The sequence below is a fragment of the Malaclemys terrapin genome, chromosome 23 (assembly GCF_027887155.1).
Source record: "Malaclemys terrapin pileata isolate rMalTer1 chromosome 23, rMalTer1.hap1, whole genome shotgun sequence".
In the NCBI taxonomy this organism is placed as follows: domain Eukaryota; kingdom Metazoa; phylum Chordata; order Testudines; family Emydidae; genus Malaclemys; species Malaclemys terrapin.
In genome coordinates, this window is record NC_071527.1 from 16,984,223 (window position 1) to 17,010,114 (window position 25,892).

The following is a 25,892-nucleotide window of genomic DNA, read 5'->3' on the forward strand; positions in this document are numbered from 1 at the left end:
TCGCTCGGAGCCTCGTTCTCTTCCTTAAAGCCCCAGCTCCTGGAGTCATGTGATGGGACGGGACAGACTCTGCTCTTGTTTGTTTTCCTCAAAAAAGAATCCAGCCCTCATGCTGCCAGTGAAAAGCAGGAAAATGTGACTCCCTAAAGACTCAAACACACACCCAGGTCGAAAAAACAGGGAGTCGTTTTATTTAAATTTCTCGTGATTTTTTTTTCCGGGGTGGGGGGGGCGACTCATTGCTGGGGCTGGTAACACGGCACCCCTCCCCCACCCACGCAAGCATTTGTCCTTCTGGGAAGGAAAACCAGGCCTTTCCGATGCGACTCAGAGCCAGGACTCCTGGGTTCTTTCCCCAGCTCTGGGAGGAAGGGAGCAGGGTCTAGTGGTTAGAGCGGGGGGAGCCTGGGAGCCAGGACACCTGGGTTCCATTCCCTGCTCTGGGAGGGGCGTGGAGTCTAGTGGTTAGAGCGAGGGGCGCCTGGGAGTCAGGATTCCTGGGTTCCATTCCCTGCTCTGGGAGGGGAGGGGGGTGTAGTGGTTAGAGCAGGGTGGGGGACTGGAAGCCAGGCTGAGTTCGGTCCCTAGCTGCCCTTGGGGAGAGCAGGGAGTTGGGTTTCTCCTAGGCAAGCAGCACTGGGGGAAATCTGATCTTCCAGTGGGGAGGATGCTGCCGGAGCCAGGTACCCCCCCCCACACACACACACACCTGCCATGTCTAATTTCGGCCTAATTCGCTGGGGAAGGCAGGATCTGGGTCCGTAAGCAGGAGTCACCTTGGGCCCCGGGAGCAGAAGTTGCCAAGTCCAATGTACAGCCAGGTCTTTAATTCAAATCCAATTAGGGGGAACGGATCAGCTGGGCTGAGCCCCCCAAGGCACCTTCCCCAGCATGTGAGCGGCCCAGCTCCTCGCAGGGAACGCGAGTCTTGCATCACGGACAGGAACGAGCCCCTCTACCAAGGCAGGGTCCGAGGCTAGAACCCAGGAATCCTGGCTCGCAGCTCCCCTGCTGATACAGTCCTGGCTGGAAGTCAAGTCGACCCTGGAAAGACGCGGTTCACCCACCGTGGGGGGAATTGTCGCGGAGATAGAGCCAGGGAAGCCAGTCCCAAGTGAGAGCTTGGATGTGAGGACTGAGGCTGGCTGGATCCTTTCCTGGCCTCGGGGAAGGTCACTGGGAAATTCTGGGTCAGTCACTGTGATGCTCCAGGGCATCGATCATTGCAGGGGTCAGGAAGGACACTGTGCAGCTTCCCAGCCAGCCCAGTGCCAGAGGGGCAAAGCGGCTGGGGGTCAACAACCGACCTTCCCTTATGAGTGTCGACAGCCCCCAATCTCCAGCCCTGCGGGAGCTGAATAATGACCAAAGGAGCCGTGCCAGCTGGGACTTGGGCTGTCAGAGAGAGACCCAGCTGGTGGGGGAGGTAGAGAGAGACATCACCATACACTGCCTCCCCCCTCCCCGGACTCAGCATCACCCCTGCCCTTCCCCACGCCAAGCTGGTCCCAGAGTGGGGGCCTCCCAACCCCCAAAGCCAGCCTTACTGTCCCCCCCATGCTCCCCATCCCATCCCCACCCCCAGGGCAGGCGACTGGGGGAGCCCCCAACCTTTCCCTTCTGACCAACCCCCCCCCCTTTGGTTCTGTTCCCAGGTGTCATGAGTGGCGGGGGCAGCGTGTGGGCTCTGGCCATCGGCTGGGCGCTGGCCGTGCTGTGCGGAGGCGCCGGGCGCCTGGACAGCCGTTGCCTGGCTGGAGGGAAGCACAAGGTGGCCCCTAGCCCCGAGGGGCAGCTGGGCGTTTGCCAGCTCTACGCCGCCAGTGAGTGATGGACATGGGGTGGCGCGGGATGAGGTGGGGCGTGCGGGGGGGGGCCACAAAATCAGAGGTTTCGGGAGGATGAAACTGGGTCAGAGCAGGTAGTTTCAAGGGCTTTCTCCAGTCCCAGCCCCCTGCTCTACCCACTAGACCCCACTCCCCTCCCAGAGCTGGGGATAGAACCCAGGAGTCCTGACTCCTATCCCTCCCCCCACTAGACCCCTGTGAGCAGAGGCTTTGCCCCTGTGTTAATGGGGATCCCTGTGCTCTGGAGAACGAGAGGGGCCCAGCCCTCCTCACATGCCAGGCCCTGCCCCGGGGAGCCCCTGGGCACAGGGCGGGTCAGGTCCGTGGTGGGGGTTGGGCCCTGGGGGAGGAGTCAAGGGTGGCGCTGATGGACGGCCGTGTTCTCTTCCCAGACGCCTGCTGCTCCCCCAGGGTGGCCCAGGAGATCTCCAGTGCCCCACTCGCCAAGGTCAACGACATCTACTGGGATCGCTGCGGGAACCTCAGCCCCAGGTAAGACAGACTGACCCCTCCCTCTGCCTGCCTCGGCTGTGAGCTTCCCCGCAGCAGTGCCCTGCTAGCACCCAGCTACCCCCGGCTGTGAGCTTCCCCGCAGCAGTGCCCTGGTAGCACCCAGCAAACCCCGGCTGTGAGCTTTCCCGCAGCAGTGCCCTGCTAGCACCCAGCTACCCCCAGCTGTGAGCTTCCCCGCAGCAGTGCCCTGCTAGCACCCAGCTACCCCCGGCTGTGAGCTTCCCCACAGCAGTGCCCTGCTAGCACCCAGCAAACCCCGGCTGTGAGCTTCCCCGCAGCAGTGCCCTACTGGTGGATGTCGTCACAGTCTCAATTTGAAATTCTAGCCTAGAAGCCAAGGGTTGCCCAAAGACCTAAGTTATAGCCCAACCTAAACAGATGGGACCACCAGCAGCAGAGCGCCCCCTAGTGCCACCCTGGGGTCAGCACTGAGAGGGAGCACTGCCGGCTGAGGCCCCGCCCCACAGCGCCCCCTCGTGTCGCCCTGGGGCATTGAGACCAGCACTGCCTGCTGGGGGATAGCGCCCCCTGCTAAGCCTCCGCCCCACTCCCTGCAGCATCCTGCCAGTGCACGGCTCAAGGCGCAGCCACTGTGCCCCAGAGGCTGCCTGTGGGGCTCCCCCCTCTAATCCCCACTCTCCATCCCCAGGTGCGAGCACTACCTGCAGCGGGTTGAATGCTTCTACCGCTGCTCCCCCAGCGCCGCCCGCTGGCCCCACCCCCAGCGCCCCACAGCCGTCCTGGAGGTGCCCCTCTGCCTGACCTTCTGTGAGGCGTGGTAAGTCAACGCACCTTCCCCCACCTTCCTGACTGGGTGAGAGCAGCGGGCTGGGAGCTAGGACTCCTGGGTTCTACCCCTGGCTCTGGGAGGGGAGTGGGGTCCAGTGGTTGGGGGGGTGGAGCCAGGACTCCTGGGTTCTACCCCTGGCTCTGGGAGGGGAGTGGGGTCCAGTGGTTGGGGGAGGGGGAGCCAGGACTCCTGGGTTCTATCTCTGGCTCTGGGAGGGGAGTGGGGTCCAGTGGTTGGGGGGGGTGGAGCCAGGACTCCTGGGTTCTATCTCTGGCTCTGGGAGGGGAGTGAGGTCCACTGGTTAGAGGGGAGGGGAGCGCCAGGACTTCTGGGTTCTATCCCTGGCTCTGGGAGGGAAGCAGGGTCTAGTGGTTAGAGTGGGAGGGGGTGCTGGGAGCCAGGCTATTCCTAGGGAGGGTGCGAATTCACCTGTGACTCCAGGCAGCAATGGCCAAGGGGAAAAGAGAATCCAGTCCCGACGACAAGCTCCAGGATGGGTCAGTCTGAAGGTCTCTCCCACCTGTGGGGAACCGCCCCTTTAATGCAGCATGGTGGACTGGTGGAACTCCCTGCTGCAGGGAGCTGGAGTGCAGCAGCAAAGCTGGGCTACTGGGCTGGATAGATCCAGGGGTCTGACGTGGGGCAATATGGGGAGAGATTTGCCCTGTAACACCCCAGCTGAACAGCCCCCTAGTCTGTCTCCATCCCAGCCTGTCCCCCCTTCTCACCCCTCCCCCAGGTATGAAGCCTGCAAGGATGACCTGACTTGTGCCCGCAACTGGGTGAGTGACTGGCAGTGGGGTCCCCAGGGGAACAATTGCAGCCGGGACTGTGTGCCCTACAGCCAGGTGAGGGGGCTCTGCTGCTGGGGGAGGGGGTCGGCTCAGCCCTGCCGGTGGGAGGCCGGGGGGGCTCCCTACAGGGAGGGGGGGGGAAGTGGTGGACTCGGGCTCTGGCTCAGTGGCCCTGCCCAGGCCCCTGGGTTGGCACTAACAGGGACGGGCGGATTCTGTGGTACAGGCACCTCAGAGCTGGGCTGAGACCCGTCCAACTCATGCCACGCAGGGGTGGAATGGGACACGGGGCCTTTCCCCTCCAGAGGGCGCCAGCTCCGATCCAGCCCCAGGGCGGGGGGCTGTCTGGCTCAGAGTGATAAACCCGCAGGGTGCTGTCCTAGGCGGGATGGATAGAGGGGGCTGGGTGAATTGAGGGGGGATAGAGATCCCTACTCCTGAGGGCACCTAATCCCCATGTGCCCTCAGCCTGGGCAGCAGGTCAGGGGGCTGGGGTGGGGGGAGCTGCCAGCAGCTGGCACTGCCCAGCCATCGCCAGATCTCCCCGTGCTCAGCCCCACAGGCCTCTGCCTTGGCCCACGCGCGGCTCCCGGACACTGAGCCGGGCAGCAGAGCTCCGAACGCTGGCAGGGCCCCCTGCCTAGCAGCCCCCACCACCAAGGGGTGCCCATCCGGCCCAGAGCCCGTACCTGGGGATGGAGCGTGAGCTTCCCTCCCTCTCTGTGCTCCGAGACTGGCAGAGGGGTTTGGTCTGAGCCTCAACTTCTCCTCCCCATATCCCAGTCATCTCCCCGTGTCCCATTCCCCACCCCCTGAGCCGGCCAGTCCCCCTGCCCCAGGGCTGGATAGGATCCGGCGCCCCCTAGAGGAGAAAGGCCCCAGATCTCACCCCCAACCTCTCCCCTCACTCTGCCCCCCAGATGTACCGGGACGGCAGGGAGCTCTGCGAGAACATCTGGGGTGACTCCTTTGTGGCTGCCCGGGAGCCCTGCCCGTGCCTGAGCCTGACAGGCTCCGACGCCGACCCGCTGCCCGAGGACGGGGCCAGCTCGGAGGAGCCGGACTCCACCAAAGCCGGCAGCCCCCGGGGGCCCTGCCCAGCCAGCGGCCTCCTCCGGCGCGGCCTGCGCAAGCGCTCCGTCTTCATGGAGGACGTGGAGGGGAGCGGGAGTGGGTTCTAAACCCACTGGTCCCTCCCGCCAGCTCCCCCGCTCCCTAGGAGAGTCCCTCCCACACCGCTCGCCCCAGGGGCCGGGGAACGCTTGTAATCTATGCAAACCCCCCACCCCTGTGATCGTGTCCCCCCCACGCACACCGTGACTGCTTCTCTGGCCCCTCCTGCACCCCATCCAGCCACCTACCGGGGGAGGACCCACACAGCCCTCCTCCCCCCACAGCCATAGGGCCCAGCTCAAAGGGGTGTTAGCTTCCCCCTCCCCTAGCACCCAGTTTCCCAGGGAAGGAGTCCCTGCTCGGAACCAGCTCCCCCCCCCCAATCACATAGGCCTGCAGGGATGTATCATCCTCTTGCTATACTGCAGAGGAGGAAACTGAGGCACAGAGAGGCAACGCCTGAGAGAAGCTTAGGGTAGTAGCTCGGCTCTAAATCCTCCCGTTCTAACCACTAGTTTACCTGACTAGCCAGGGATGGAACCCAGGAGTCCTGCCTCCCAACACGCCAACCCCAGCACTAGACCCCCCACTCCGTTCCCACAGCCTGGGACAGAACCCAGGAATCTTGCCTCCCTGCTCTAACCACTAGCCAATACTGCCCCTGCGAGAGCCCCACCCCCAGGCGCAGGCTCTCTGACGCAGACAACGGCTAAGCCACCTGGAGGCCCTGCAGGCCAGGACCCGGAGTGGCTGCTGGCCAAAGGCTCGGGGCAGGGGAGGATGCTGTTCCCCCCCCACCGACGGGGTTGAGGAGCTGATGATAAGCCAGGTCCATTTGCTTCATGCTGGGCCGACTCCGAAACTGCCCTACAAAGGTCAGACAGCAGGGGGGGACAGAGCACACTGACACCACCGGGGCAACAGGGGGCGCTCTCCCCACGAGTCACTGCTGACCCCCATGCCAGGCTCGGGGACACTGTCAATTCAACCCAACCCAAGCAACAGCCTTTGCACGTAGCCCGCACGCTAAAGCTGGTTGCAACCCCTCTCAAGCTAGCGTAGACAGAACCCGCCATGTCTTAGCTGCGTCTAGCAGGCGGGAATGGAGCTGTGCAGGGCGATAGCACGCCCACCCAGGGGATGCTGGGCTGCAAGGCGGGGGGCTCTCTCCCCGAGCAGTCTGGGCTGGCCTCCAGGCCCCAGCATGGCAGTAGGGGGCGCCGTGCAGCACACGAGACAGATCAGCGGGGCAAACAACGGACACCGATTCCATACTGCAAGAGCCCCGGGACTCAAAGCAAGGATCTGCCCCCCGGCAGGGGGAGAAGGGGAATCAGAGGTGTAGGGGGAAGATCATGCCAGTGTTTCAAGCCAGCACCCCTCAAAGCAGCCCCCAACCTTCTGAAGTGTACCCTGCCCCTCTATTCAACCCCCTTGCTCCGAGCGTCAGTTCCCATGGGGCCATCCCGCCCGTCACGTGCCCATTGGGGATGACGAGGGGGAAAACGCTGTTCGAAAAGCAGACGATACCATGGAAAGAAATAAACAAAAATAAAAACCTTTAAAATTTGGTCCATGGGATTTGTTTTGGCCCCTCCCCTTTTTTTCCCAGTCAGCCCCACCCCAGAGGTGGCTGCATCTCAGCCCCAGACAAGGAGTCCCTGTATAATCAGCTCCCACCCCAGAGGTGGCTGCAGGGCTCAGGGACACAGCAGGACACGCCCCATGGGGGGCAGGGGACGGACCTGTTACAAACCTCAGAGACTTTTCAAAATGTTTTATTAACTAAAACAAAAGTGGGGAAAATTGGGGGGGGGGGGGAGGGGAATCCACAGCAAGGAGGTGCCAGCGAGACTGGGGCATCTGGTTCCTAAAAGCCCCCTTTACAGCTGGGCTCCTCCCAGCCCCTGGAGAGGGTGGCTCAGATCAGCTGGCATCACAATTAAACACAACCCCAGACGCTGCGCGTCAAAAATTCTCGCTCTAAGTCAAGCTGGGCTGACTTGAGGGGGCCATGGGGCTATCTGGGGGGGGGGCATGGGGTCAACCCTCCACCCCCTGGTGCCCGCTACAGCCCAGTCACTGTCTCCAACTTGCGCTCGTGGAAGAAGCGGTGGGGCTGGCGTTTGGAAAACTCTTTGCGGGCAAAGAAGGACAGGACGGAGCGGGTGCCCTTCTGAGCGGGGTCATCCTCACTGTCATCCCTGGGGAGGGAATAAGAAATGAACGGGGCCCTGGCAGCCACACCCGTTAACGCTCAGCTCTCTCCCACACACATAGACAGGGTGCCAGGGTGGGCTGGGATGGGCAGAGCCGGCCAGGGGTGCTGGGCTCAGTTGGTGTCTACTCTGGTCCTGTGTATACAGGGACCCCTTGCCTGGCGCCGAGAGGTGACCACCTCTGGGGTGGGGCGCAGGGGCTGTTTATACAGGGATCCCTTGCCCAGCGCTGAGATGCAGCCACCTCTGGGGTGGGGCGTGGGGGCTGTTTATACAGGGATCCCTTGCCCAGCGTTGAGATGCAGCCACCTCTGGGGTGGGGTGTGGGGGCTGTGAGCCTGCACAGGACGATAATGAAACCGCATGGGGTAGGGCCCCTCTATGCGGCGTCTGAGGGGGTGCAGAGTCCCATAACCCCCCATCTCGTCTGCCTTCTCTCTCCTCGGGAGGGATCCACACCCAGCTGCTTCAGCATCCGGGCAGCTGCCAAGGTCGTGCCTGGGAAGGGGAGGTGCCAGGCATGGGAGGCACTGAACTGTGCAGCCCCCGGGGTTCCCCTATCCCACATATGCATGTAGGACGAGCCGGTGGGTGGTGAGAGGACTCCAGAGCGGGAAGGGAGCTGCACCCAGCACCCCTACGCATGCCAGGGGGGACGGCAGCGGAAGGCCCCCGACAGCAGCATGCCGTGCTGCCCTTCCCCCCATGGCGAGTTAGTGCTGGCAGGGCCCAGGGGGCAGCAGGGGCGTAATCGGGGGTGGCAGGGCCGTCGCTTGGCATTGGAGCCAGCTCCTCTGAGCTGCTATGGACGGTGCCCGCAGGCCCGGGAGGTTGTTAGAGCCCATCGCTGTCAGGTGGGGGGCAGGGACCCAACCATGCGGGGGAGGGGTCAGTCTGAGGTCAGGCCCCCTGTGGGGATCTAACAGATTGGTACTTTCAGTCCCCTCACCTCACCCCAAATCACCTACCAGCGCACGGGCACGGCCTTGCTCTCCAGGATGGTCTGGGCCGTGCTCCAGCTGAAACGCACGAACTGGGGGTACCCGAACACAGGGTCCAGGCACTGCGCCAGCCACTCCTTGGTCTTGGGATCTGGGGGATGGGGAGCGGGGGGGGAGATGAGAGGGGGGGGGGAAATGCACCAGCCACGGACGCTCTCCCCACCCCATGTCCCTGACTGCCAATGGGGGTACCTCACAGCTTTCCAACCAGTCAGGACTCCTGGGTTCTATACCTGGCTCTGGGGGGGGGGGGGGGGTCTCGTGATTAGAGCAGGGGGGCTGGAAGCCAGGACTCCTGGCTTCTACCCCCATTTCCACCTCTGCCGTCCCCCCCAACCTCAGCACGTCCCTTAGCTTCCGTCTCGGGCTCTGGAAGGCAGATCAGAAACCCAGCCCGATGCAGCCGAGGGGGTTAAAGGCAGGCCAAGGCCCAGGGGGTTCGGAGCCTGGCAGCGCAGCCCCCACCCCTCGGCAATGCAAGAGCCCGGACGGAAGGATCCGGGGAAAGACGGGAGAAGATCCCAGGTCACAGGCGCCCTCTGGCGAGCGAAAGTGAACACAGCTGGTCAGTAGGAGCCGGGTGAGAGAGACGGGGCTGGGGTCATCTAGGAAGGGGGCAGGATACCGGGCTAGATGGGCCCATGGGGGAGCATCTGTTTATCCTCAGCTCCTAGATAAGCAAATAGCTCCACCTTGTGGTCAGACCTATCACTGACCCTGAGATTTCACAGGGGGCGGGGAGGGGGGTCATTTACCATTGGGGTACCCAGACCCATACTCCATCCGCACATCCCCCAGATCCTCCGGGAACGTCCAGTTCTTCACAGCACGATCCCGCGCCACCTGCCAACACAGACAGGAGTCAGCTCAGGGCAGCGCCGCTAGGAACATCGCCCCCTAGCTGTTTCTACAGGGATCCGTCGCCTGGCGCGGAGATGCAGCCGCCTCTGGGGAGGGGCGCAATGGCTGTTGAACGGCCATGCAGTATTTGGGACAGGAGGTGAGGATGAATCCCCCAGTGTGGTGCCGATTGAGGGAGGCCCAATGGAAACACCCTCATTAATTCGCCCAGGAGATCCCAATAACACCCCGGTAAGTGGAGCTGGGTGTCTCCATATTCCGCAAACCTGCCCAGGTCCAGTGCCCCGAGGAGGGCAGGGGGCCTGGTGACTCCTAAGCACACAGCAAGAACCAGCCCATTCCCCACCGGGCCCCCTGAAGAGGGGGGACCCCAAAGCCTCACCTTGGCACAGATGCTGGCTGCGCTGACGATGGGGAAGAGGGAATCAGCCTTCGGCCTCACCGTCACCTCAAGCTCCGGAAAGTGCCGCTTCAGCTTCTCCTGGTACTTCTCTGCCGGCCCCACCGTGTCCACGAAGACCTGCCAGGCATGGGGGGAACCCACAAGAGATGTGAGGGCGGTGGTGTCAGGTCCCCTCCCGCCCCGCTACAGCTTGTGCTGGGATCAGGGCACCACGTGGGGAAGCCACTGCCCTGTTGCCGTATAGAGAAACTGAGGCACGGGGAGGCTGGCAGGAAGTGGGGGGAGCAAGGGTGCATGTCAGCGCTATGCCCACAGCGGTCCCCTTTGCCAACCCTGGCTAAGCCTGTGATCGGGGCACCCTGCGGACAGAAATCTGCCCCATGGGGAAACTGAGGCGGGGAGGGGGGGGGGAAGATTGCGGTCGGCTCACCTCTGCCACCTGCACTCCCGCGTCCAGCACGTGCTGTATCAGCCCGATGGCCGTGTCGTGGGACAGGGCGTTGAGGTTGTATTTCGCCCTGGCCAGGAGAGGAGAGGGGTTAGTATTTACCAGCCAGAGACCCGGGCCTCACTGTGCCAGGCGCTGCACAGACACAGAGCAACCCCCTCGAGACTCTCCAGCTGCCTCACCCAAACGGGGCTCCGGCTCCTAGGGTTAATAGGAGCAGGGAAGGGGGACACGGGGCCTTTCCCCTTTGGGGGCCGCTGGCTGATTTGGCCCCAGGCAGAGGGCCTGGCTGGCTCAGGGAGGATATGGGACACGGGGCCTGTCCCCACTAGGGGGCGCCGGTGACCCTGGGCTCTCACCGCTGCTGCATGCTGGTGCTGATGAGGTTGGGCGAGAGGATGTGCAGGGCCCAGCCCACGAAGTCCCTGGCCCTGTCCAGCGTCCCAAACAGCTGCTCCCGCTCGGCCTCTGTCAGCGTCTTCGAGTCTGAGGGGGGAGGAAGGGGGGACACTAGGGTCGGCTTCCGCGAGATCGGGGGGGGGGGGGGGGGGGGAGAAACACCCTCATGATCCAACATTCCCTCTATGAGGCCCTTACTGTCCCCATCCCCTGCCCCTGCTCTCCTCTCCCCACTCAGATCCATATCCCCCCTGCCCCCCTCCACCCCATTGCAGCCCCATCCCCCCAGCCTCAGCTCTCCAGACCCTCCCCGCTCTGTCAGTGCTGTACCAGGAACCAGAATCCCTCCCCCCCGAGATCCCTTGGCCCCTACCCCAGGGGTAATCACAGGAGGCCGGGGTGGAAGTTGAGACCGCCCCCCACGATGCCCTTGTCCTTACCTGCCATCTTCAGAGCTCCCAGCTCCTCCTGCTTGGCCAATGGACAATAGCAAACACCATAGACCATGGGACCTGGGAGGGGAAACAGAGGCACAGATGGGGCGGGGGGGCAGGGGCACGGATTGGGGGGCAGCCGACCCCAATCCTCCTCCGCAACTCCCACAGCACTGGGGGAGGGGCAATCAGCCCTGACCACGCTATGGGGAGAGGGGTAACTGGGCTGGCCTCGTCTAACCCCCCAGCCAGCTATGGGGCTCCAAGCTCTTCTCTCCCAGGGCAGGCGGACCCCCCTCCCCGGCAGGGAGTGGTGTGGGGGGAAATCCTGTGAGATGCCTTGTGCTCCCCCACCCATCACCCCCTCCTCACTGTACCGGGGGCTCCCCCTTCAGGAACACAGATAGGGAGGGCCCCTCCCCTATCGCTCAGTATGGGGGCCCCCTATCCCCACCCCTATGCAACGCTGGGGGGTCCCTGCTCTATGCAATGCTGGGGGCTCTCCCCCCATACAATGTGGGGGTTCCCCCCGTGCAATGCTGGGGGTCCCCTTGCCCAGCCCCCCGTGCAATGCTGGGGGGTCCCCTTGCCCAGCCCCCCGTGCAATACTGGGGGTCCCCTTGCCCAGCCCCCCGTGCAATGCTGCCCCCCCCCGTACCCAGCACGGGCCCCCTGCCGGCCTCATCGATGCCCAGGCAGCAGGGCCCGGCCCTGCACAGCTCGGGCACGGGGGAGCCCAGGCGGCAGCTGCCCGCGTTGTCCCGCTCGAACTCCGCCAGCTCCATGTTCCGCGCGGGGCGGGGCCGGCCCAGGGGCGGGGCCGGCCTCGCACAGACGCCTGGGAGTTGTAGTTCTAGGGGAGGGGAAGCCCCGCGCTTGAGCTCTGGGGTTGGAGGTCAGAGGTCAGGACTCCTGGGTTCTAGCCCTGCTCTGGGAGGGGAGTGGGGTCGAGTGGTTAGAGCAGGAGGGGGCTGGGAGCAGGACTCCTGGGTTCTATCCCTGGCTTGGGCGTGTGTGTGTCAGGACTCCTGGGTCCATTTACACCAGATTCATTGCATCACCTTGGAATGAGTCATTCATTGCCACTTTCTAAGAGCCGCCGCTGATTGTGGGGCCCAAATTGGGCCCCCTCCCCCGCGAGTTCCACAGATCCTATTAGAAACCTCTAAGGACCAGGCTCTGAAGTGCCTGGGATTGGATCGCAGCCCATGTCCCTTGGAGGGGAAAGGCCCCATCCATGGCCCTCCCATTCCCACATCCCGCACCTGTGGTTGTGCATGGCACGGGGTAGCATTTAGGAGTGAAGCGGGGGGGGGGGCTGTATGTGGTGGTTAGGGGGCCTTTGCTGGGGGTTCTGTGTGCTCTGGGGGGGGCATGTATGTGGGTAAAATCCAGTGCCATTCACAAGGCCATTCATAAAGCAATAAACAAACCCTAAGGAACAGTCCTAATAACTATGCCCTAATTCCCCAGCTCCACCGACCCTCCAGAAGCCTCAGAGACTCGGGATCATTGCACCAGTGGGGAAACTGAGGCACGTGGGGCTGGGGTGAAACTCTCCGCCGCAGCAGGCAAGGGAATAAAACATCAACGGACTCCACAGAGTCATGAGTGATGATAAATAAACCCAACTCAGTCCAGAGCTTGGCCCCAAGTCCCCTAGGGAGCCTCCCCCTCATGGGCTGTGGGGTTCCTGCAGGACAGCATTGCAACCCCCGCTCGCCTGCACTGTAGCGGGGAGCACGGGACTGCTGGGCCCACCCCCCTCTGTGCAATGCTGAGGGGGCCCATAGCCCCGCCCCCGCCTGCAACGCAGGGGGCCCCATACATGGCCCTGACTGTCCCCCCTCTGTGCAATGCAGGGAGAGAGCCCATAACCCCGCCCCCCTCTGTGCAATGCAGGGGGGGCCACCCGTGCAACGCTGGGGGGCCCCCAGAACCTCGCCCCCCCCGTGCAATGCTGGGGGCCCCCAGAACCTCGCCCTCCACGTGCAATGCGGGGAGTCCCCTTGGATGTCTAATCCCCGCCCCACGCCCTTAGCTTTATCTAGTCTCCACCTCCCCCCTCTCTCTGCTCCAAATGGACCAGCCCAGCCCGGAGGGGGGCGTGTGGGGGGGGTGGCTATAAGACCCGGCTGCAGGCGAGGTGTGCACGCGCTGCGGAGCGAGAGGCTGGTTTTGTGGTGGGAGCACGCGGCGACAAGGTGGGTGTTTGTGTATTGCGTGCTTCTGGCTGTGCCTGGCAAGGCCGGGTTTGCGCTGGGGGTATTTCTACCCCCCGGGCCTGGCGCTTCTCTCGTGCAAAGTGACTGCTCTGAAGCAGAGCTGGGGGGGAGGTTACAGGGCTTCTCCCCCCTCCAGGGGCTGCTTTCTCGCCTGCAAACCCTGCAAGCCTTGCAGGAGGAGCCACGCAGGGGGTTGTTTCATGCCAGGGCCTGGCAATGCTAAAGGGGCTTTTTGTCCTCTCTCCCCCCGCCCCCCCCCCCCCCCCCCCAGTTTCTGCACCTATTTTTGCTTTCAAAGCTGCTATTTTTGGTGGGCCCTGAACTAGGTTGCTGCTTTGCTTGTCCCAGCAGCTCCATCCTTTGTGGCTTTGAAAGCACGGGGGGGCGAGGTGAGGCTCCTGAATCGTCCTGGGCCTCTCTCTTGCCTTAACTTACGTGCCAGCTCCTGACTTCTTCCAACAGGTGCCAACCACTAATGGTGCATCAGGGTTTTCCTGGGTGGGGCTAGTGGGTTAACGTTGCCCCTGGGACCTGGGGGGCTGTAACTTTCTCACGTGGCTGGCTAGGGAAGAAACTGTTATGGGGGGAGTATCTCCATCTTGCACCCCTGGAAACAGTTGTGGGGCTGGAAGAGAGGCTGAGCCGTGAGTGGGGCCCTAGCAAGGTGAATTCTAGGCTGCTGTCTCATGCCCTGCTGTGAACCGCTGCCTTCCTGCGCTGGGAGCATTTCGCCTTCGCTTTGCGCTGGTCAGGCCTTTCCAGACAGTAGCATAGAGGCGATTTGGCTTGTGGGTCTTAATTTGCACTTGGGTTTTGTCCAGTGCGTTTCCTCCGTGCCCTGCTGCCGTACTGTTCGGCGAAGCCCGGTTAGTGCAACTTCTAAGGGGGCAGGGAACCGAGCGACTTCAGGTGGCTAGTAGACATTGGGGCTGGAGGCATCGCATCTTTACATGCCCCTTTGCTGGGAGGTGGCCCTGCTCCTGCCAAGGTGGCCTCATAACAGCTGAGCAGCGTTGAAGATCGCTGTGCTGGTAGCAGAGACCCTGTAGTGTCGGGTGCTCCAGGGACACCTGTGGGAAGTGGCCCCTGCCCTGAGGTGTTTACAGGACAAAGGGCAGGAGCTCGAACTGAGGCATGAAGCTGAAAGTGACTTGCCGAAGGTAACTCACCGGGCTGGCCAGGGACAGAACCCAGGTCCTTAGACCATAACCTGCTTTCCGCTCTAAAGACTCTTGTGCCGACAGCTTGCACCATGATGACAAATCCTGGGAGCGGTGCAAACTGCCTTGGAGTGCAGCTGCCTCTGGGGTGGAGGCTAATACTGCAGGGAGAAAGCGCTTTCCCCCAGTGACACTAGGGCAAAACTCCATGCCGACTAGGATGGCTCTTGTCCAAAAAGACCCCCAAGCAGAGCCGTGTGTCCTGCGATGGCTCTGCGCTCTTGCTTGCGGTGTCTGTCCTGTCTTGGTAGTGAGCAGGTCCCCCCTGGGCTTGGTACTGTGTAGCCACAGAAGGAAAACCCAGTAAAATTCTTGCCAGCCCGTATCTCTTCCCCACTGGCTTAGCCGGCCTCATCCCCCAGCGAAGCCATCCATTTCCAGGTCTCAGAGCTGAAATTAACAAGGCCCTGTTTAAAATAATGGGAGCTTGGGGGCGTCCTTTTCTCTGTCCGCTCCACTAGCATGGACTGAGAGCAGGGCTGTCACTTTCAATGCTGTCAGTGTGGAGTGCTGGGAGTTAGAACTCCTGGGTTCTCTATCCCTAGGTTTGCACTGACCCGGTTTGCCAAATCACCGATTAGCGTCGTTGATTTGCACGATTTTGGGGATGAAAAGTGCTTTGTATGTATAAAGTGCTGCGCGCATACAGGAAGCTAAGAGGGGTGAGCTGGGTAATTGTGATCGTGGTGGGCTGGGTGGGTTCACACCAGCACAGCTGTACCTGTCTGCACCTGGGGAGGAGATACCACCATCCTTCTGCCCTCCCCCAAAAGATCTCTACCCTGCATTAGCTCCGCAGTCCCTGGGTTGTACCTGTGCTGGGGTGGGGGGGATGCCCACTGGGTCTACTATTCTCAGTGCCAACCCGGAACAGCTAGTGGGATGTGAGTGACTCTCGTGTGACTGGGGGCTTGGCGCCGGGATTGTCTGATCATCCAGATCGGAGCTGGGAGGGAGATGATTGGGATGGACTGGGAGGGGGCGTTGATATTGGGACTGGTCTGGGAGCTGGTATCAGCTCAGAAATCCAGGCGCTGGTGCTGGGAGACCTCCTGGAAGTCTGGGCCCCTCCAGTCCATCTCCAAGCTACCCCATTGCTGCAGAGAATGGGAGAATCTCTTCAGTCGCTGGCCAGACCCACTGACCAGTGCCACCCGTCCTGAGCTCTGGCTTCTCTTGCAGGACATGGCTTCTGGTAAGGCTCACGTTGGCAAGCCAGCCCCCAGCTTCCACGCCACGGCCGTGGTGGACGGAGCCTTCAAAGAGATCAAACTCTCCGACTACAGAGGTGAGAGAAACCACCTGAAGGCTCTGCCCTGAGCCCCTGCTAACGGGGGGGGAGGGCCTAGCTGCTCCCCTGACACAAGGCACTGGGAGTGGAGCTGCGGGGAGCTCCCCCCACAGCCAGCGCTCCTGCCCTGCTCCTCACAGCGCCCCCTGCTGGTACAGGATTAGCAGGACATTCTGCATCCATGAATACTGGGGTACTCTACAGGGGGTCCTGCCAGAATCTCTGTCTGCCTGCATGGCGATGGGGAACGGGGTCACAGTCTCTAGACCAGGGGCAACCAAACTACAGCCTGGGGGCCACATCTGGCCCTTCAGACATTTTCATCTGGCCCTCGAGCTCCTGCCAGGGAGCGGGGTCCGGGGCTTGCCCTGCTCCGCGCATGCTGTGGCACCGCATGACTCCCAGGAGCAGCTGCATGTCTCCCCTCTGGCTCCTACGCGTAGGGGCAGCCGGGGGCTCTGTATGCTGCCCCGCCCCAAGTGCCGGCTCTGCAGCACCTATTGGCCAGGAACTGCAGCCAATGAGAGCCGCAGAGGCGGCTCCTGTGGACCAGGCTGCATGCCGCAGCTTCTGGGAGCTGCTTGAGGTTAGCGCCACCCGGATCCTGCACCCCAACCCCCTCCTGCACTCCAACCCTCTGCCCTAGCCCTGATTTTCCCCCCCCTCCTGTCCTCTGAGCCCCTTGGTCCCAGCCCAAGGCACCATCCTGCACCCCAACCCCTCATCCCCAGCCCCACAGCATGCAACCCCAGCTGGAGCCCTCACCCCCCCCTCCGCCCCAGTCTGGAACCCCCTCCCACACCCTGAACTCCTGGTTTCTGGCCCCATCCCCAATTTTGTTAGCATTCGTGGCCCGCCTTACAATTTCCATACCCAGATGTGGCCCTCGGGCCAAAAAGTTTGCCCACCCCTGCCCTAAAGGGAGGGGTGGGGTCCCCTGTGGGGCAGAATTAAAGTCCTGTGGGGAGTGGGGACCTTGCAGTTTTGACAACTTGCCTCTGGGCAGGCAAGTGTGCAGCGCTGTCTCTTTAAGAGATCAAATTGGGGAGGGGGACCCTGTGTATAATCCAATCAGCTGGCTTGTGATTGGCTGAGCCTGGGCTTGAGGGGGACCAATCCCAGCACCTCCTGGGGGAGACCCTGTAACCAGATCAGCTGGCTTGCAAACAAGGCCTCCAGGGATGCAAGGGGGGGGGGAGGACACAGGGTCTCTGCCAATGGCTCCAGCACCTGACACCCCCTCCCATCACAGAGCCCCCGCTGACCTGTTATCCCCCCACCCCCCCCAGGCAAGTACGTGGTGTTGTTCTTCTACCCGCTGGACTTCACCTTCGTTTGCCCCACCGAGATCATCGCCTTCAGCGAGCGCGCCGAGGATTTCCGCAAGCTGCGCTGTGAGGTCCTGGGGGTCTCTGTGGACTCGCACTTCACCCACCTGGCCTGGTGCGTGGGGGGAACATGGGCAAGGTCTCCCTGCCCTCTAGGGGGTGCCAGCCCCAGGCTGGGGGACTGGCTGGGTCAGGGGGGCCCATCTCTGATCTGGCCCTAGGGGGATGGTGGGGAGTAGCTGGCTCAGGGGGTGGTGGGGAATGAGACATGATGGGGTGGGGGTCTTCCCCTCTGGGAGGGGCTGGCTATGATCGTGACCCAGACTAATTCAGCAGGAAACATGGTTTCCACCTGTCACGTGCTGTGGGTCTCTGTCTCCTTCCGAAGTGTCCCAGGCCGGTGACCGAAATGCCCCCTAGACACCCCTCTTCATTCATGATGGGTGTGAGGTCAGGACCTTGCCAGCCCTGCACAACGGGCCTGGCACCACTGGCTGGGGCGGGGGGGACTGCCTGTCCAGTCCCTTAACCTGTCTGGAGCTGGTACTGGGCCCCTAGGGATGGGGAAGGGCCAGAGGGGTCAGAGCCCCTGGGTGCCAGGGGTTGAAACCGCCCCACAGACCAGTTCAAATGCCTCACAAGCTATCAAAAAGCCCCATGCTCCCTGGTCAGATGGGGGGCCGGGGTGGGGTCCGTCCATCCCTCCTTGCTGTGGTGGAGACACTGGGCTAGAATCCAGCAGACGTTACCAGCCGGCCCAGAGGGGCGGGGCGGGGTGGGCCCCTACTGGCTTTATCTGGGGCACCCTCTGTGGAGTAGCCTTATCACCCGTAGCCACTGGGGACCAGGCCCAGCCAGAGACAGGCCTGTAACGGGGGGGTGGGGAGTGGCTGGCTAATCTGGCATGTATCTTCCCCCAGCATGGGGCAATAAGGGGCTTATCAGCTTGCTCCCCCCACAGTCTGAGCGCTGTCTCAGCTCCTTTGATTGTGTCTAACCTGGATGTCTGCCTTTTGGTAGTTGGGGCATCTCCCCTCCCTCCTACCCCCATCACCAGCGGCTCTGGGGGAGTCTGGCAGGACCAGCTGCCCCCCGGCCCCCAATGCTGCGAGCCGGGAGACGTCTGGCCCATGGCTGGCAAAGGGTCGGGTGGTGCCGGAGCCCACTGACCTGCTGCGGGCTGGGCTGTGCCCCCGAGGGGGAGATGGTGGCTGACGCACCGGGGCCAGGTGGCCTCATTCCCTGGGGTCGCCTCTGCTGGGGAGCCGGCGCTGGGGGCAGATCTAGATTTGGGGGTCCCTGTGGCTGGGATTGGGGGTGTACCACAGTGTGGGACTAACCCCCTTGTCTCCCGGTAGGGTCGACACCCCACGGAAAGAGGGGGGTCTGGGCGCCATAAACATCCCTCTGCTGTCAGATCTCACCCGCAGGATGGCCGCCGACTACGGGGTGCTGAAGGAGGATGAGGGAATCACCTACAGGTGTGTGGGGGCAACTGACAGCCCTTGTGGCTGAGCTTGTGGGGTGGGGTGGGGGGCAGCCTGGAGGTCACTTGTGCTGAGCCCCACTCTGGTCTCCCTGTGGCGGTTTTGGGGCCCCACTGGAGCTCTGCTCCCCAACGTCACAGCAGCGCCAGCTAATGTCGAAGGATGCCCTACAGCCAGCGAAGGGTGGGTGTGTCTGGCGAGCGGGATGCTAATCGGGGAGCTGGGGGAGTGTGTGGGAACAGTGAACACCAGGGTGGGGTATATGGGGGGTCGGGGAGAGACGGAAGGAGCCCCATGGGATGCCAGGCTGGGTGGGTCACTTGGGTATCGCCACCCTAGAGCCGGTCTTGCTCTGACTGAGGCTAGAGATCTCCCGTCTCTGGCGCTGACATGCACCCAGAGATTTGGTGGGGTGGGGTCCCTGCTCCCTGGGGGCCTATTGCTTAGTACTGACCATGCAGGTGGGGCTGCCCCACATCCATTGGGGGGAGGCTGCAGGCTCCCAGATCCCATTGGATCCCCACCATGACAGATCTGGGGGGGCTTGTGCACTCCCATCCTTTGCTTCCACTGGGGTGTGATCCCTCTCCCTCCTCCCCCGCAGGGGCCTGTTTATCATTGACGACAAGGGCGTCCTGCGGCAGATCACGGTCAACGACCTGCCGGTGGGGCGCTCGGTGGAAGAGGTGCTGCGTCTGGTGCAGGCGTTCCAGTACACGGACACGCATGGGGAAGGTGAGGCTGTCCCAGCCTGTGCTGGGGGGAGCTCTTGGGGCCCTGGGGTGAAGGCCAAGGCCTGCTTAGGGGAATGCAGGGACCAGCTGCAGCAGTGTATCTAGATGGGGTGAGTGCCCCACAGCTGGGGGGTGGGGCAGCAGGTCTGAGTTTGTTCCCTGGGGGGGGCAAAGTGTGTGTGTGTGGGGGGGCTCTCAACCCAGCTGTTTCAAGCTGGCTGCACTCTCTCTAAGGGTTAGAGAGACACCCCCACCCCAGGCAGGAGGGTGGGCTAGAACCCCATGCATGGACCTATGGTGCTTGCACCTCCATGCAGCCCTGGGCAGACCTCCAAGCTGGAGAGGAAAGGTTGCCTAGCAGTTAGAGTACTAACCTAGGACTTGGCATCAAACCCAGGTTTTCCTTGCTCTGCCTCAGTTTCCCCCTCTGCAAAGTGTGCGTGTGGGGGATACGAAGCAGGGGTGTCCTGCTCCCTCCTCTGGTCTCCTAACCCCTCTCCCCCGCTTTCTCCAGTGTGCCCGGCAGGCTGGCACCCCGGCAGCGACACCATCAAGCCCACGGTGAAGGACAGCAAGGAATACTTCGCCAAGCAGCACTGAGCTGGGGGCAGCTGATGGAGGATCCAGTCTACTGTGAAGGGCCCCCCCGCGCCCCCCATTGGAAGGGGATATTTGGCAGGGTCGGGGGATCCAAGAAGCTTGTGACTAAAGTAAAAGGGTTTGTTTGAAAAGGAGCTGGCTTGTGTCTGACCCTTAATTTGGGGCGGGGGGGGAGGCTGGGTGACCCTGCTGGGGGGCGGAGGGTCCCATCCAGTTCCTGAGCAGGGCCCATCCAAGCCCCGGTGCTGAGGCCCTGTGGATCAGTTCAACCTCGGATGGAGCCCAGGTGTCTCACACCACTAGGTGGTGCTGTCGGCTGCATCTCGCTAGCTCCCTGGTGTGTGGCCAGCTCTGGGGAGGCAAATCCCGGTCTCCTAGAACATCAGGGTCAGCCTGCTCTGGGGGGGAGCCGGTTGCAGGGCCTGGGATTCTCTGCTGGGGGGGGGATGAACCCCCTGAGGGCTCTTGGCTTCCCTCCCCCAATCGCAGCACAGCTGCCCCCAGGCTGGAAGGAACAGGGATTCCTGGTTCCAGAGGGTCCTGGCTCAGTGTTGCCAGGTTCTCGGTGGGGGGGGGGGAGGGGGGGCTGGGATCTGGCGGGGTGGGGGCACCTGGATGGGGCACTGAGGAGTGTTGGACTTGGAGGGGGTGGGGGCAGGGCATTGAGCTGTGCTCATCTGCCCCCCCCCTTAAACCCAGCCCCCTGCTGCTTTTTTTGGGGGGAGGGGTGTGCTCTACAGGCATGTCCAGCCTCTGCACCTCATCTGCCCAGGCATCATTCAGGCTGTGGCTGGCTGGGTTGGTGCTGTGCCAGCAGGGGGTGCCATCTGCCCCCCAAGAGCCTGGCCTCCAGCTGCTGCATATGCTGGGGCCTGCCCCACAGAGCTCTGACTACCCCAGGGGGGACCCAGGAGTCCTGACACCCCCACCCCTTTCCTCTGACAGCCGGTGCTGGGGGCTGCAGCCTGCCCTGGTACCCAGTATGGGGGGCACCTTGCCCTGGTCACCCCAGACACTGTGTTGGCATCGGCCCTGCGGGGAGAGGTGGATGAACCGGGCACGTCAGTTCCCCTCCCACGCTAGCCAGTGCTGGGCCCGGAGGAGACAAGCTGGGATCTGCCTGTGATTTCGTCACCCATGGGGGGCAGTGCCACTTGCAGGGGCAAGGCCCCATTTCCTGCCCCCCTGAGCTGGCCTTCCTAGGGGCTGAGCAGTTTAAGTGGGCCAGGGAGCCTAGGACACTGGCTCAGAGCCGGGGGGTGGGGTGTAGACAGCACCTCTCATAGGAGCGATGGCTGGGTAGAGGGTATGAGCTCAGAGGGAGCTGAAGGGGAGGGGGGGCTCTTGTCTCTAGGTCACTGCTGGTCCTAGCAAGGGGGGGTTGGCACTGCAGGGGCTCAGGCGGAGCGGGGTGTGCACTCCTGGCTGGGACACCCTGTTCCCCAGCTGCTCCGCCACTCGCCAAGCTCCGTCTGCTCCTGCTTCCCTCTCCGAGGCTGGGCTCGCCTGGCTGCAGTCTTGGCCTGAGGCCGAGGGCTGGGCTGCCCCCAGGGCCAGAGGGCTGGGAAGCGGCCTGCGTGCCCGGACAGGGCGGTGCAGTCACTGCACCCAGCTGTGCACACAGCCACCCCGGCATGCATGCAGCTCCACCTCTGCCCCCCGGCCCTTGGGTGCCCTGCACACTCACCTCCCCCACACATGGCATTGCACCCATAGTTCTGGTGCACACGCAGCCCTTAACCCCCTCACCCTTCTCCTGGGCCCAGGCAGGAGCCAGCCCTTGGCCAGGACTGGTCTGGCATGTGGGGGGGAGGTGGAGGAGCCTGCAGGCGGGGGGGGGGGGGTAAGGGATGTTGCAGTGTAGCTACAGAAAGGGTTTACGGGGGGGGGAGGGGTGCGTGCTGCTGGTGATTGTACAGGAGAGGTGGGGGGGCAGGAAGGGTGTTGCAGTGTGTACACGAGGGATGGATGGGGAGGGGTGTGTACAGGATGGGGTGTGGATGGGGGAGGGGTGTGCATGCAGGAGGAGGTGGTGGTGTATGTGGGGTGTGGATGCGGGGCGGGAGAGGCGGATGGGGGGGTGGATGTGTGGGGGGCTACAGGGGGCGGATGGGGGGGAGGGGGGTGGATGTGGGGGGTACAGGGGGTGGATGGGGGGAGGGGTGTGTATGGGGGGTGGATGCGGGGCAGGAGAGGCGGATGGGGGGTGGATGTTGGGGGGGTACAGGGGGTGGATGCGGGAGGAGGGGTGTGTATGGGGGTGGATGCGGGGCGGGAGAGGCAGATGGGGGGGAGGGGGGTGGATGTGGGGGGGGTACAGGGGGTGGATGCGGGGGGAGGGGTGTGTATGGGGGGTGGATGCGGGGCGGGAGAGGCAGATGGGGGGAGGGGGGTGGATGCAGGACGGGAGAGGCGGATGGGGGGTGGATGTGTGGGGGGGTACAGGGGGCGGATGTGGGGGGTACAGGGGGTGGATGCGGGGGGAGGGGTGTGTATGGGGGGTGGATGCGGGGCGGGAGAGGCAGATGGGGGAGGGGGTGGATGCAGGGCGGGAGAGGCGGATGGGGGTTGGATGTGTGGGGGGGTACAGAGGGCGGATGGGGGGGAGGGGGGTGGATGTGGGGGGTACGGGGGGTGGATGCGGGAGGAGGGGTGTGTATGGGGGGTGGATGCGGGGCGGGAGAGGCGGATGGGGGGTGGATGTGGGAGGTACAGGGGGTGGATGGGGGGAGGGGTGTGTATGGGGGGTGGATGCGGGGCGGGAGAGGCGGATGGGGGGTGGATGTTGGGGGGTACAGGGGGTGGATGGGGGGAGGGGTTTGTATGGGGGGTGGATGCGGGGCAGGAGAGGCGGATGGGGGGTGGATGTTGGGGGGTACAGGGGGTGGATGTGGGGGGAGAGGGGAGGGGGGTGGATGCGGGGCGGGAGAGGCGGATGGGGGTGGATGTTGGGGGGGTACAGGGGGTGGATGCGGGAGGAGGGGTGTGTATGGGGGGTGGATGCGGGGCGGGAGAGGCGAATGGGGGGTGGATGTGGGGGGTACAGGGGGTGGATGGGGGGGGGTACAGGGGGTGGAAGGGGGGAGGGGTGTGTATGGGGGGTGGATGCGGGGCGGGAGAGGCGGATGGGGGGTGGATGTGGGGGGTACAGGGGGTGGATGCGGGAGGAGGGGTGTGTATGGGGGGTGGATGCGGGGCGGGAGAGGCGGATGGGGGGTGGATGTGGGGGGTACAGGGGGTGGATGGGGGGAGGGGGGTGGATGTGGGGGGGTACAGGGGGTGGATGCGGGGGGAGGGGTGTGGATGCGGGGCGGGAGAGGCGGATGGGGGGTGGATGTGGGGGGTACAGGGGGTGGATGCGGGGGGAGGGGTGTGTATGGGGGGTGGATGCGGGGCGGGAGAGGCGGATGGGGGGTGGATGTGGGGGGTACAGGGGGTGGATGGGGGGAGGGGTGTGTATGGGGGGTGGATGCGGGGCGGGAGAGGCGGATGGGGGGTGGATGTTGGGGGGGTACAGGGGGTGGATGCGGGAGGAGGGGTGGATGCGGGGCGGGAGAGGCGGATGGGGGGTGGATGTGGGGGGTACAGGGGGTGGATGGGGGGAGGGGGGTGGATGGGGGGGGTACAGGGGGCGGATGGGGGGAGGGGTGTGTATGGGGGGTGGATGCGGGGCGGGAGAGGCAGATGGGGGGTGGATGTGGGGGGTACAGGGGGTGGATGGGGGGAGGGGGGTGGGTGTGGGGGGGTACAGGGGGTGGAGGGGGGTGGGTGTGGGGTGGATGGGGGGTGGATGTTGGGGGGGTACAGGGGGTGGATGGGGGGAGGGGTGTGTATGGGGGGTGGATGCGGGGCGGGAGAGGCGGATGGGGGGTGGATGTGGGGGGTACAGGGGGTGGATGGGGGGAGGGGTGTGGATGGGGGGTGGATGCGGGGCGGGAGAGGCGGATGGGGGGTGGATGTTGGGGGGGTACAGGGGGTGGATGCGGGAGGAGGGGTGTGTATGGGGGGTGGATGCGGGGCGGGAGAGGCGGATGGGGGGTGGATGTTGGGGGGTACAGGGGGTGGATGGGGGGAGGGGGGTGGGTGTGGGGGGGTACAGGGGGTGGAGGGGGGTGGGTGTGGGGTGGATGGGGGGTGGATGTTGGGGGGGGTACAGGGGGTGGATGGGGGAGGGGTGTGTATGGGGGGTGGATGCGGGGCGGGAGAGGCAGATGGGGGGTGGGTGTGGGGGGGTACAGGGGGTGGAGGGGGGTGGGTGTGGGGTGGATGGGGGGTGGATGTTGGGGGGGGTACAGGGGGTGGATGGGGGAGGGGTGTGTATGGGGGGTGGATGCGGGGCGGGAGAGGCGGATGGGGGGAAGGGGGGTTGGGGGGGGGGGGAGGGGCGCGTGCAGCTGCCGTGTGTTCCTGCTCACGTCCCTGGGCGCTGTTCCCGCCCCCGCGCTGGCCGGAGCTCCCGGCACAGGCTGTTCCCGTTCCCGGCCCCGGCCCGCCCAGCGCGTCTGCAGGCAGCCGGGGCTGGGTTAGTGCGCGGGGGGGGGCGGGGGGGCAGGTTGTGTCGGTGATTCAAGGGGCATCAGCTGGGGGAGCCCAGGGCTGGCACAGCAGAGGGGGCTGCGGGTCGGGAGTGAGGGGCCCTGGCAGAGCAGGGGGGTGGCCAGGGCTGGCACAGCAGAGGGGGCTGCGGGGCGGGAGTGAGGGGCCCTGGCAGAGCAGGGGGGGCTGCGGGTCGGGAGTGAGGGGCCCTGGCAGTGCTGGGGGGGGAGCCCAGGGCTGGCACAGCAGAGGGGCTGCGGGGGGGGAGTGAGGGGCCCTGGCAGTGCTGGGGGGGGAGGCCAGGGCTGGCACAGCAGAGGGGGCTGCGGGTCGGGAGTGAGGGGCCCTGGCAGAGCAGGGGGGTGGCCAGGGCTGGCACAGCAGAGGGGGCTGCGGGGCGGGAGTGAGGGGCCCTGGCAGAGCAGGGGGGGCTGCGGGTCGGGAGTGAGGGGCCCTGGCAGTGCTGGGGGGGGAGCCCAGGGCTGGCACAGCAGAGGGGCTGCGGGGGGGGAGTGAGGGGCCCTGGCAGTGCTGGGGGGGGGAGCCCAGGGCTGGCACAGCAGAGGGGCTGCGGGTCGGGAGTGAGGGGCACCGGCAGAGCTGGGGGGAGCCCAGGGCTGGCACAGCAGAAGGGGGCTGCGGGGCGGGAGTGAGGGGCACCGGCAGAGCTGTGGGGGGAGCCCAGGGCTGGCACAGCAGAAGGGGGCTGCGGGGCGGGAGTGAGGGGCACCGGCAGAGCTGGGGGGGGGGAGCCCAGCTCTGGCACAGCAGAAGGGGGTTGTGGGTCGGGAGTGAGGGGCCCTGGCAGAGCTGGGGGGGGAGGCCAGGGCTGGCACAGCAGAGGGACTGCGGGGTGGGAGTGAGGGGCCTTGGCAGAGCAGGGGGGTGGCCAGGGCTGGCACAGCAGAGGGGGCTGCGGGTCGGGAGTGAGGGGCCCTGGCAGTGCTGGGGGGGGAGCCCAGGGCTGGCACAGCAGAGGGGGCTGCGGGGGGGGAGTGAGGGGCCCTGGCAGTGCTGGGGGGGGGGGGAGCCCAGGGCTGGCACAGCAGAAGGGGGCTGCGGGGCGGGAGTGAGGGGCACTGGCAGAGCTGCGGCGGGAGCCCAGGGCTGGCACAGCAGAAGGGGGCTGCGGGGCGGGAGTGAGGGGCACCGGCAGAGCTGGGGGGGGGGAGCCCAGGTCTGGCACAGCAGAAGGGGGTTGTGGGTCGGGAGTGAGGGGCCCTGGCAGAGCTAGGGGGGGAGGCCAGGGCTGGCACAGCAGAGGGGCTGCGGGGCGGGAGTGAGGGGCCCTGGCAGAGCAGGGGGGGGGCCAGGGCTGGCACAGCAGAGGGGGCTGCGGGTCAGGAGTGAGGGGCCCTGGCAGTGCTGGGGGGGGAGCCCAGGGCTGGCACAGCAGAGGGGGCTGCGGGTCGGGAGTGAGGGGCCCTGGCAGAGCTGGGGGGGTTGCGGGGGGGGGGTTGCTGTTGAGGTTTGCTGTGTGGGGGAAGCTGGTGCAGCAGCTGTCTGTGTCATCCGTGACTCAGGCCAGCCCTATTGATCCCCCTCGCGTTCACACAGCCGCCAGCTCGCTGCGCGGGCCCTGGGGACCAGCCGCTGCCAAGGAACCGCTTTGAAGCTGCCTCGCGCTGTCACGCAGCAGGGGGCTACCC

At 64.7% G+C, this 25,892-nt stretch overlaps 3 protein-coding genes across 3 annotated transcripts; 2 read left to right on the forward strand and 1 right to left on the reverse strand.

Moving 5' to 3' along the window:
• The first annotated feature begins 667 nt into the window (after window positions 1-667).
• RTBDN (retbindin) lies at window positions 668-6,628 on the forward strand. Its single transcript, XM_054013175.1, has 6 exons — window positions 668-683; window positions 1,656-1,823; window positions 2,240-2,339; window positions 3,010-3,138; window positions 3,890-3,998; window positions 4,865-6,628. Exons 1-6 carry the CDS (start codon window positions 668-670, stop codon window positions 5,123-5,125), a joined length of 783 nt encoding a protein of 260 aa, XP_053869150.1. The 3' UTR covers window positions 5,126-6,628.
• A 191-nt stretch (window positions 6,629-6,819) lies between these two features.
• Window positions 6,820-11,624, reverse strand: RNASEH2A (ribonuclease H2 subunit A). The gene is made up of 8 exons (XM_054012665.1): window positions 11,481-11,624; window positions 10,829-10,900; window positions 10,349-10,475; window positions 9,972-10,059; window positions 9,521-9,658; window positions 9,033-9,120; window positions 8,245-8,368; window positions 6,820-7,261 (listed from the first exon to the last, which is right to left on the reverse strand). The coding sequence occupies exons 1-8, from the start codon at window positions 11,605-11,607 to the stop codon at window positions 7,126-7,128; spliced, it is 900 nt and encodes a 299-aa protein (XP_053868640.1). The 5' UTR covers window positions 11,608-11,624; the 3' UTR covers window positions 6,820-7,125.
• A 1,297-nt stretch (window positions 11,625-12,921) lies between these two features.
• On the forward strand, window positions 12,922-19,841 carry PRDX2 (peroxiredoxin 2). The gene is made up of 6 exons (XM_054012783.1): window positions 12,922-13,026; window positions 15,450-15,555; window positions 16,848-17,001; window positions 18,245-18,367; window positions 18,978-19,108; window positions 19,622-19,841. The coding sequence occupies exons 2-6, from the start codon at window positions 15,453-15,455 to the stop codon at window positions 19,705-19,707; spliced, it is 597 nt and encodes a 198-aa protein (XP_053868758.1). The 5' UTR covers window positions 12,922-13,026; window positions 15,450-15,452; the 3' UTR covers window positions 19,708-19,841.
• Window positions 19,842-25,892: the final 6,051 nt, after the last annotated feature.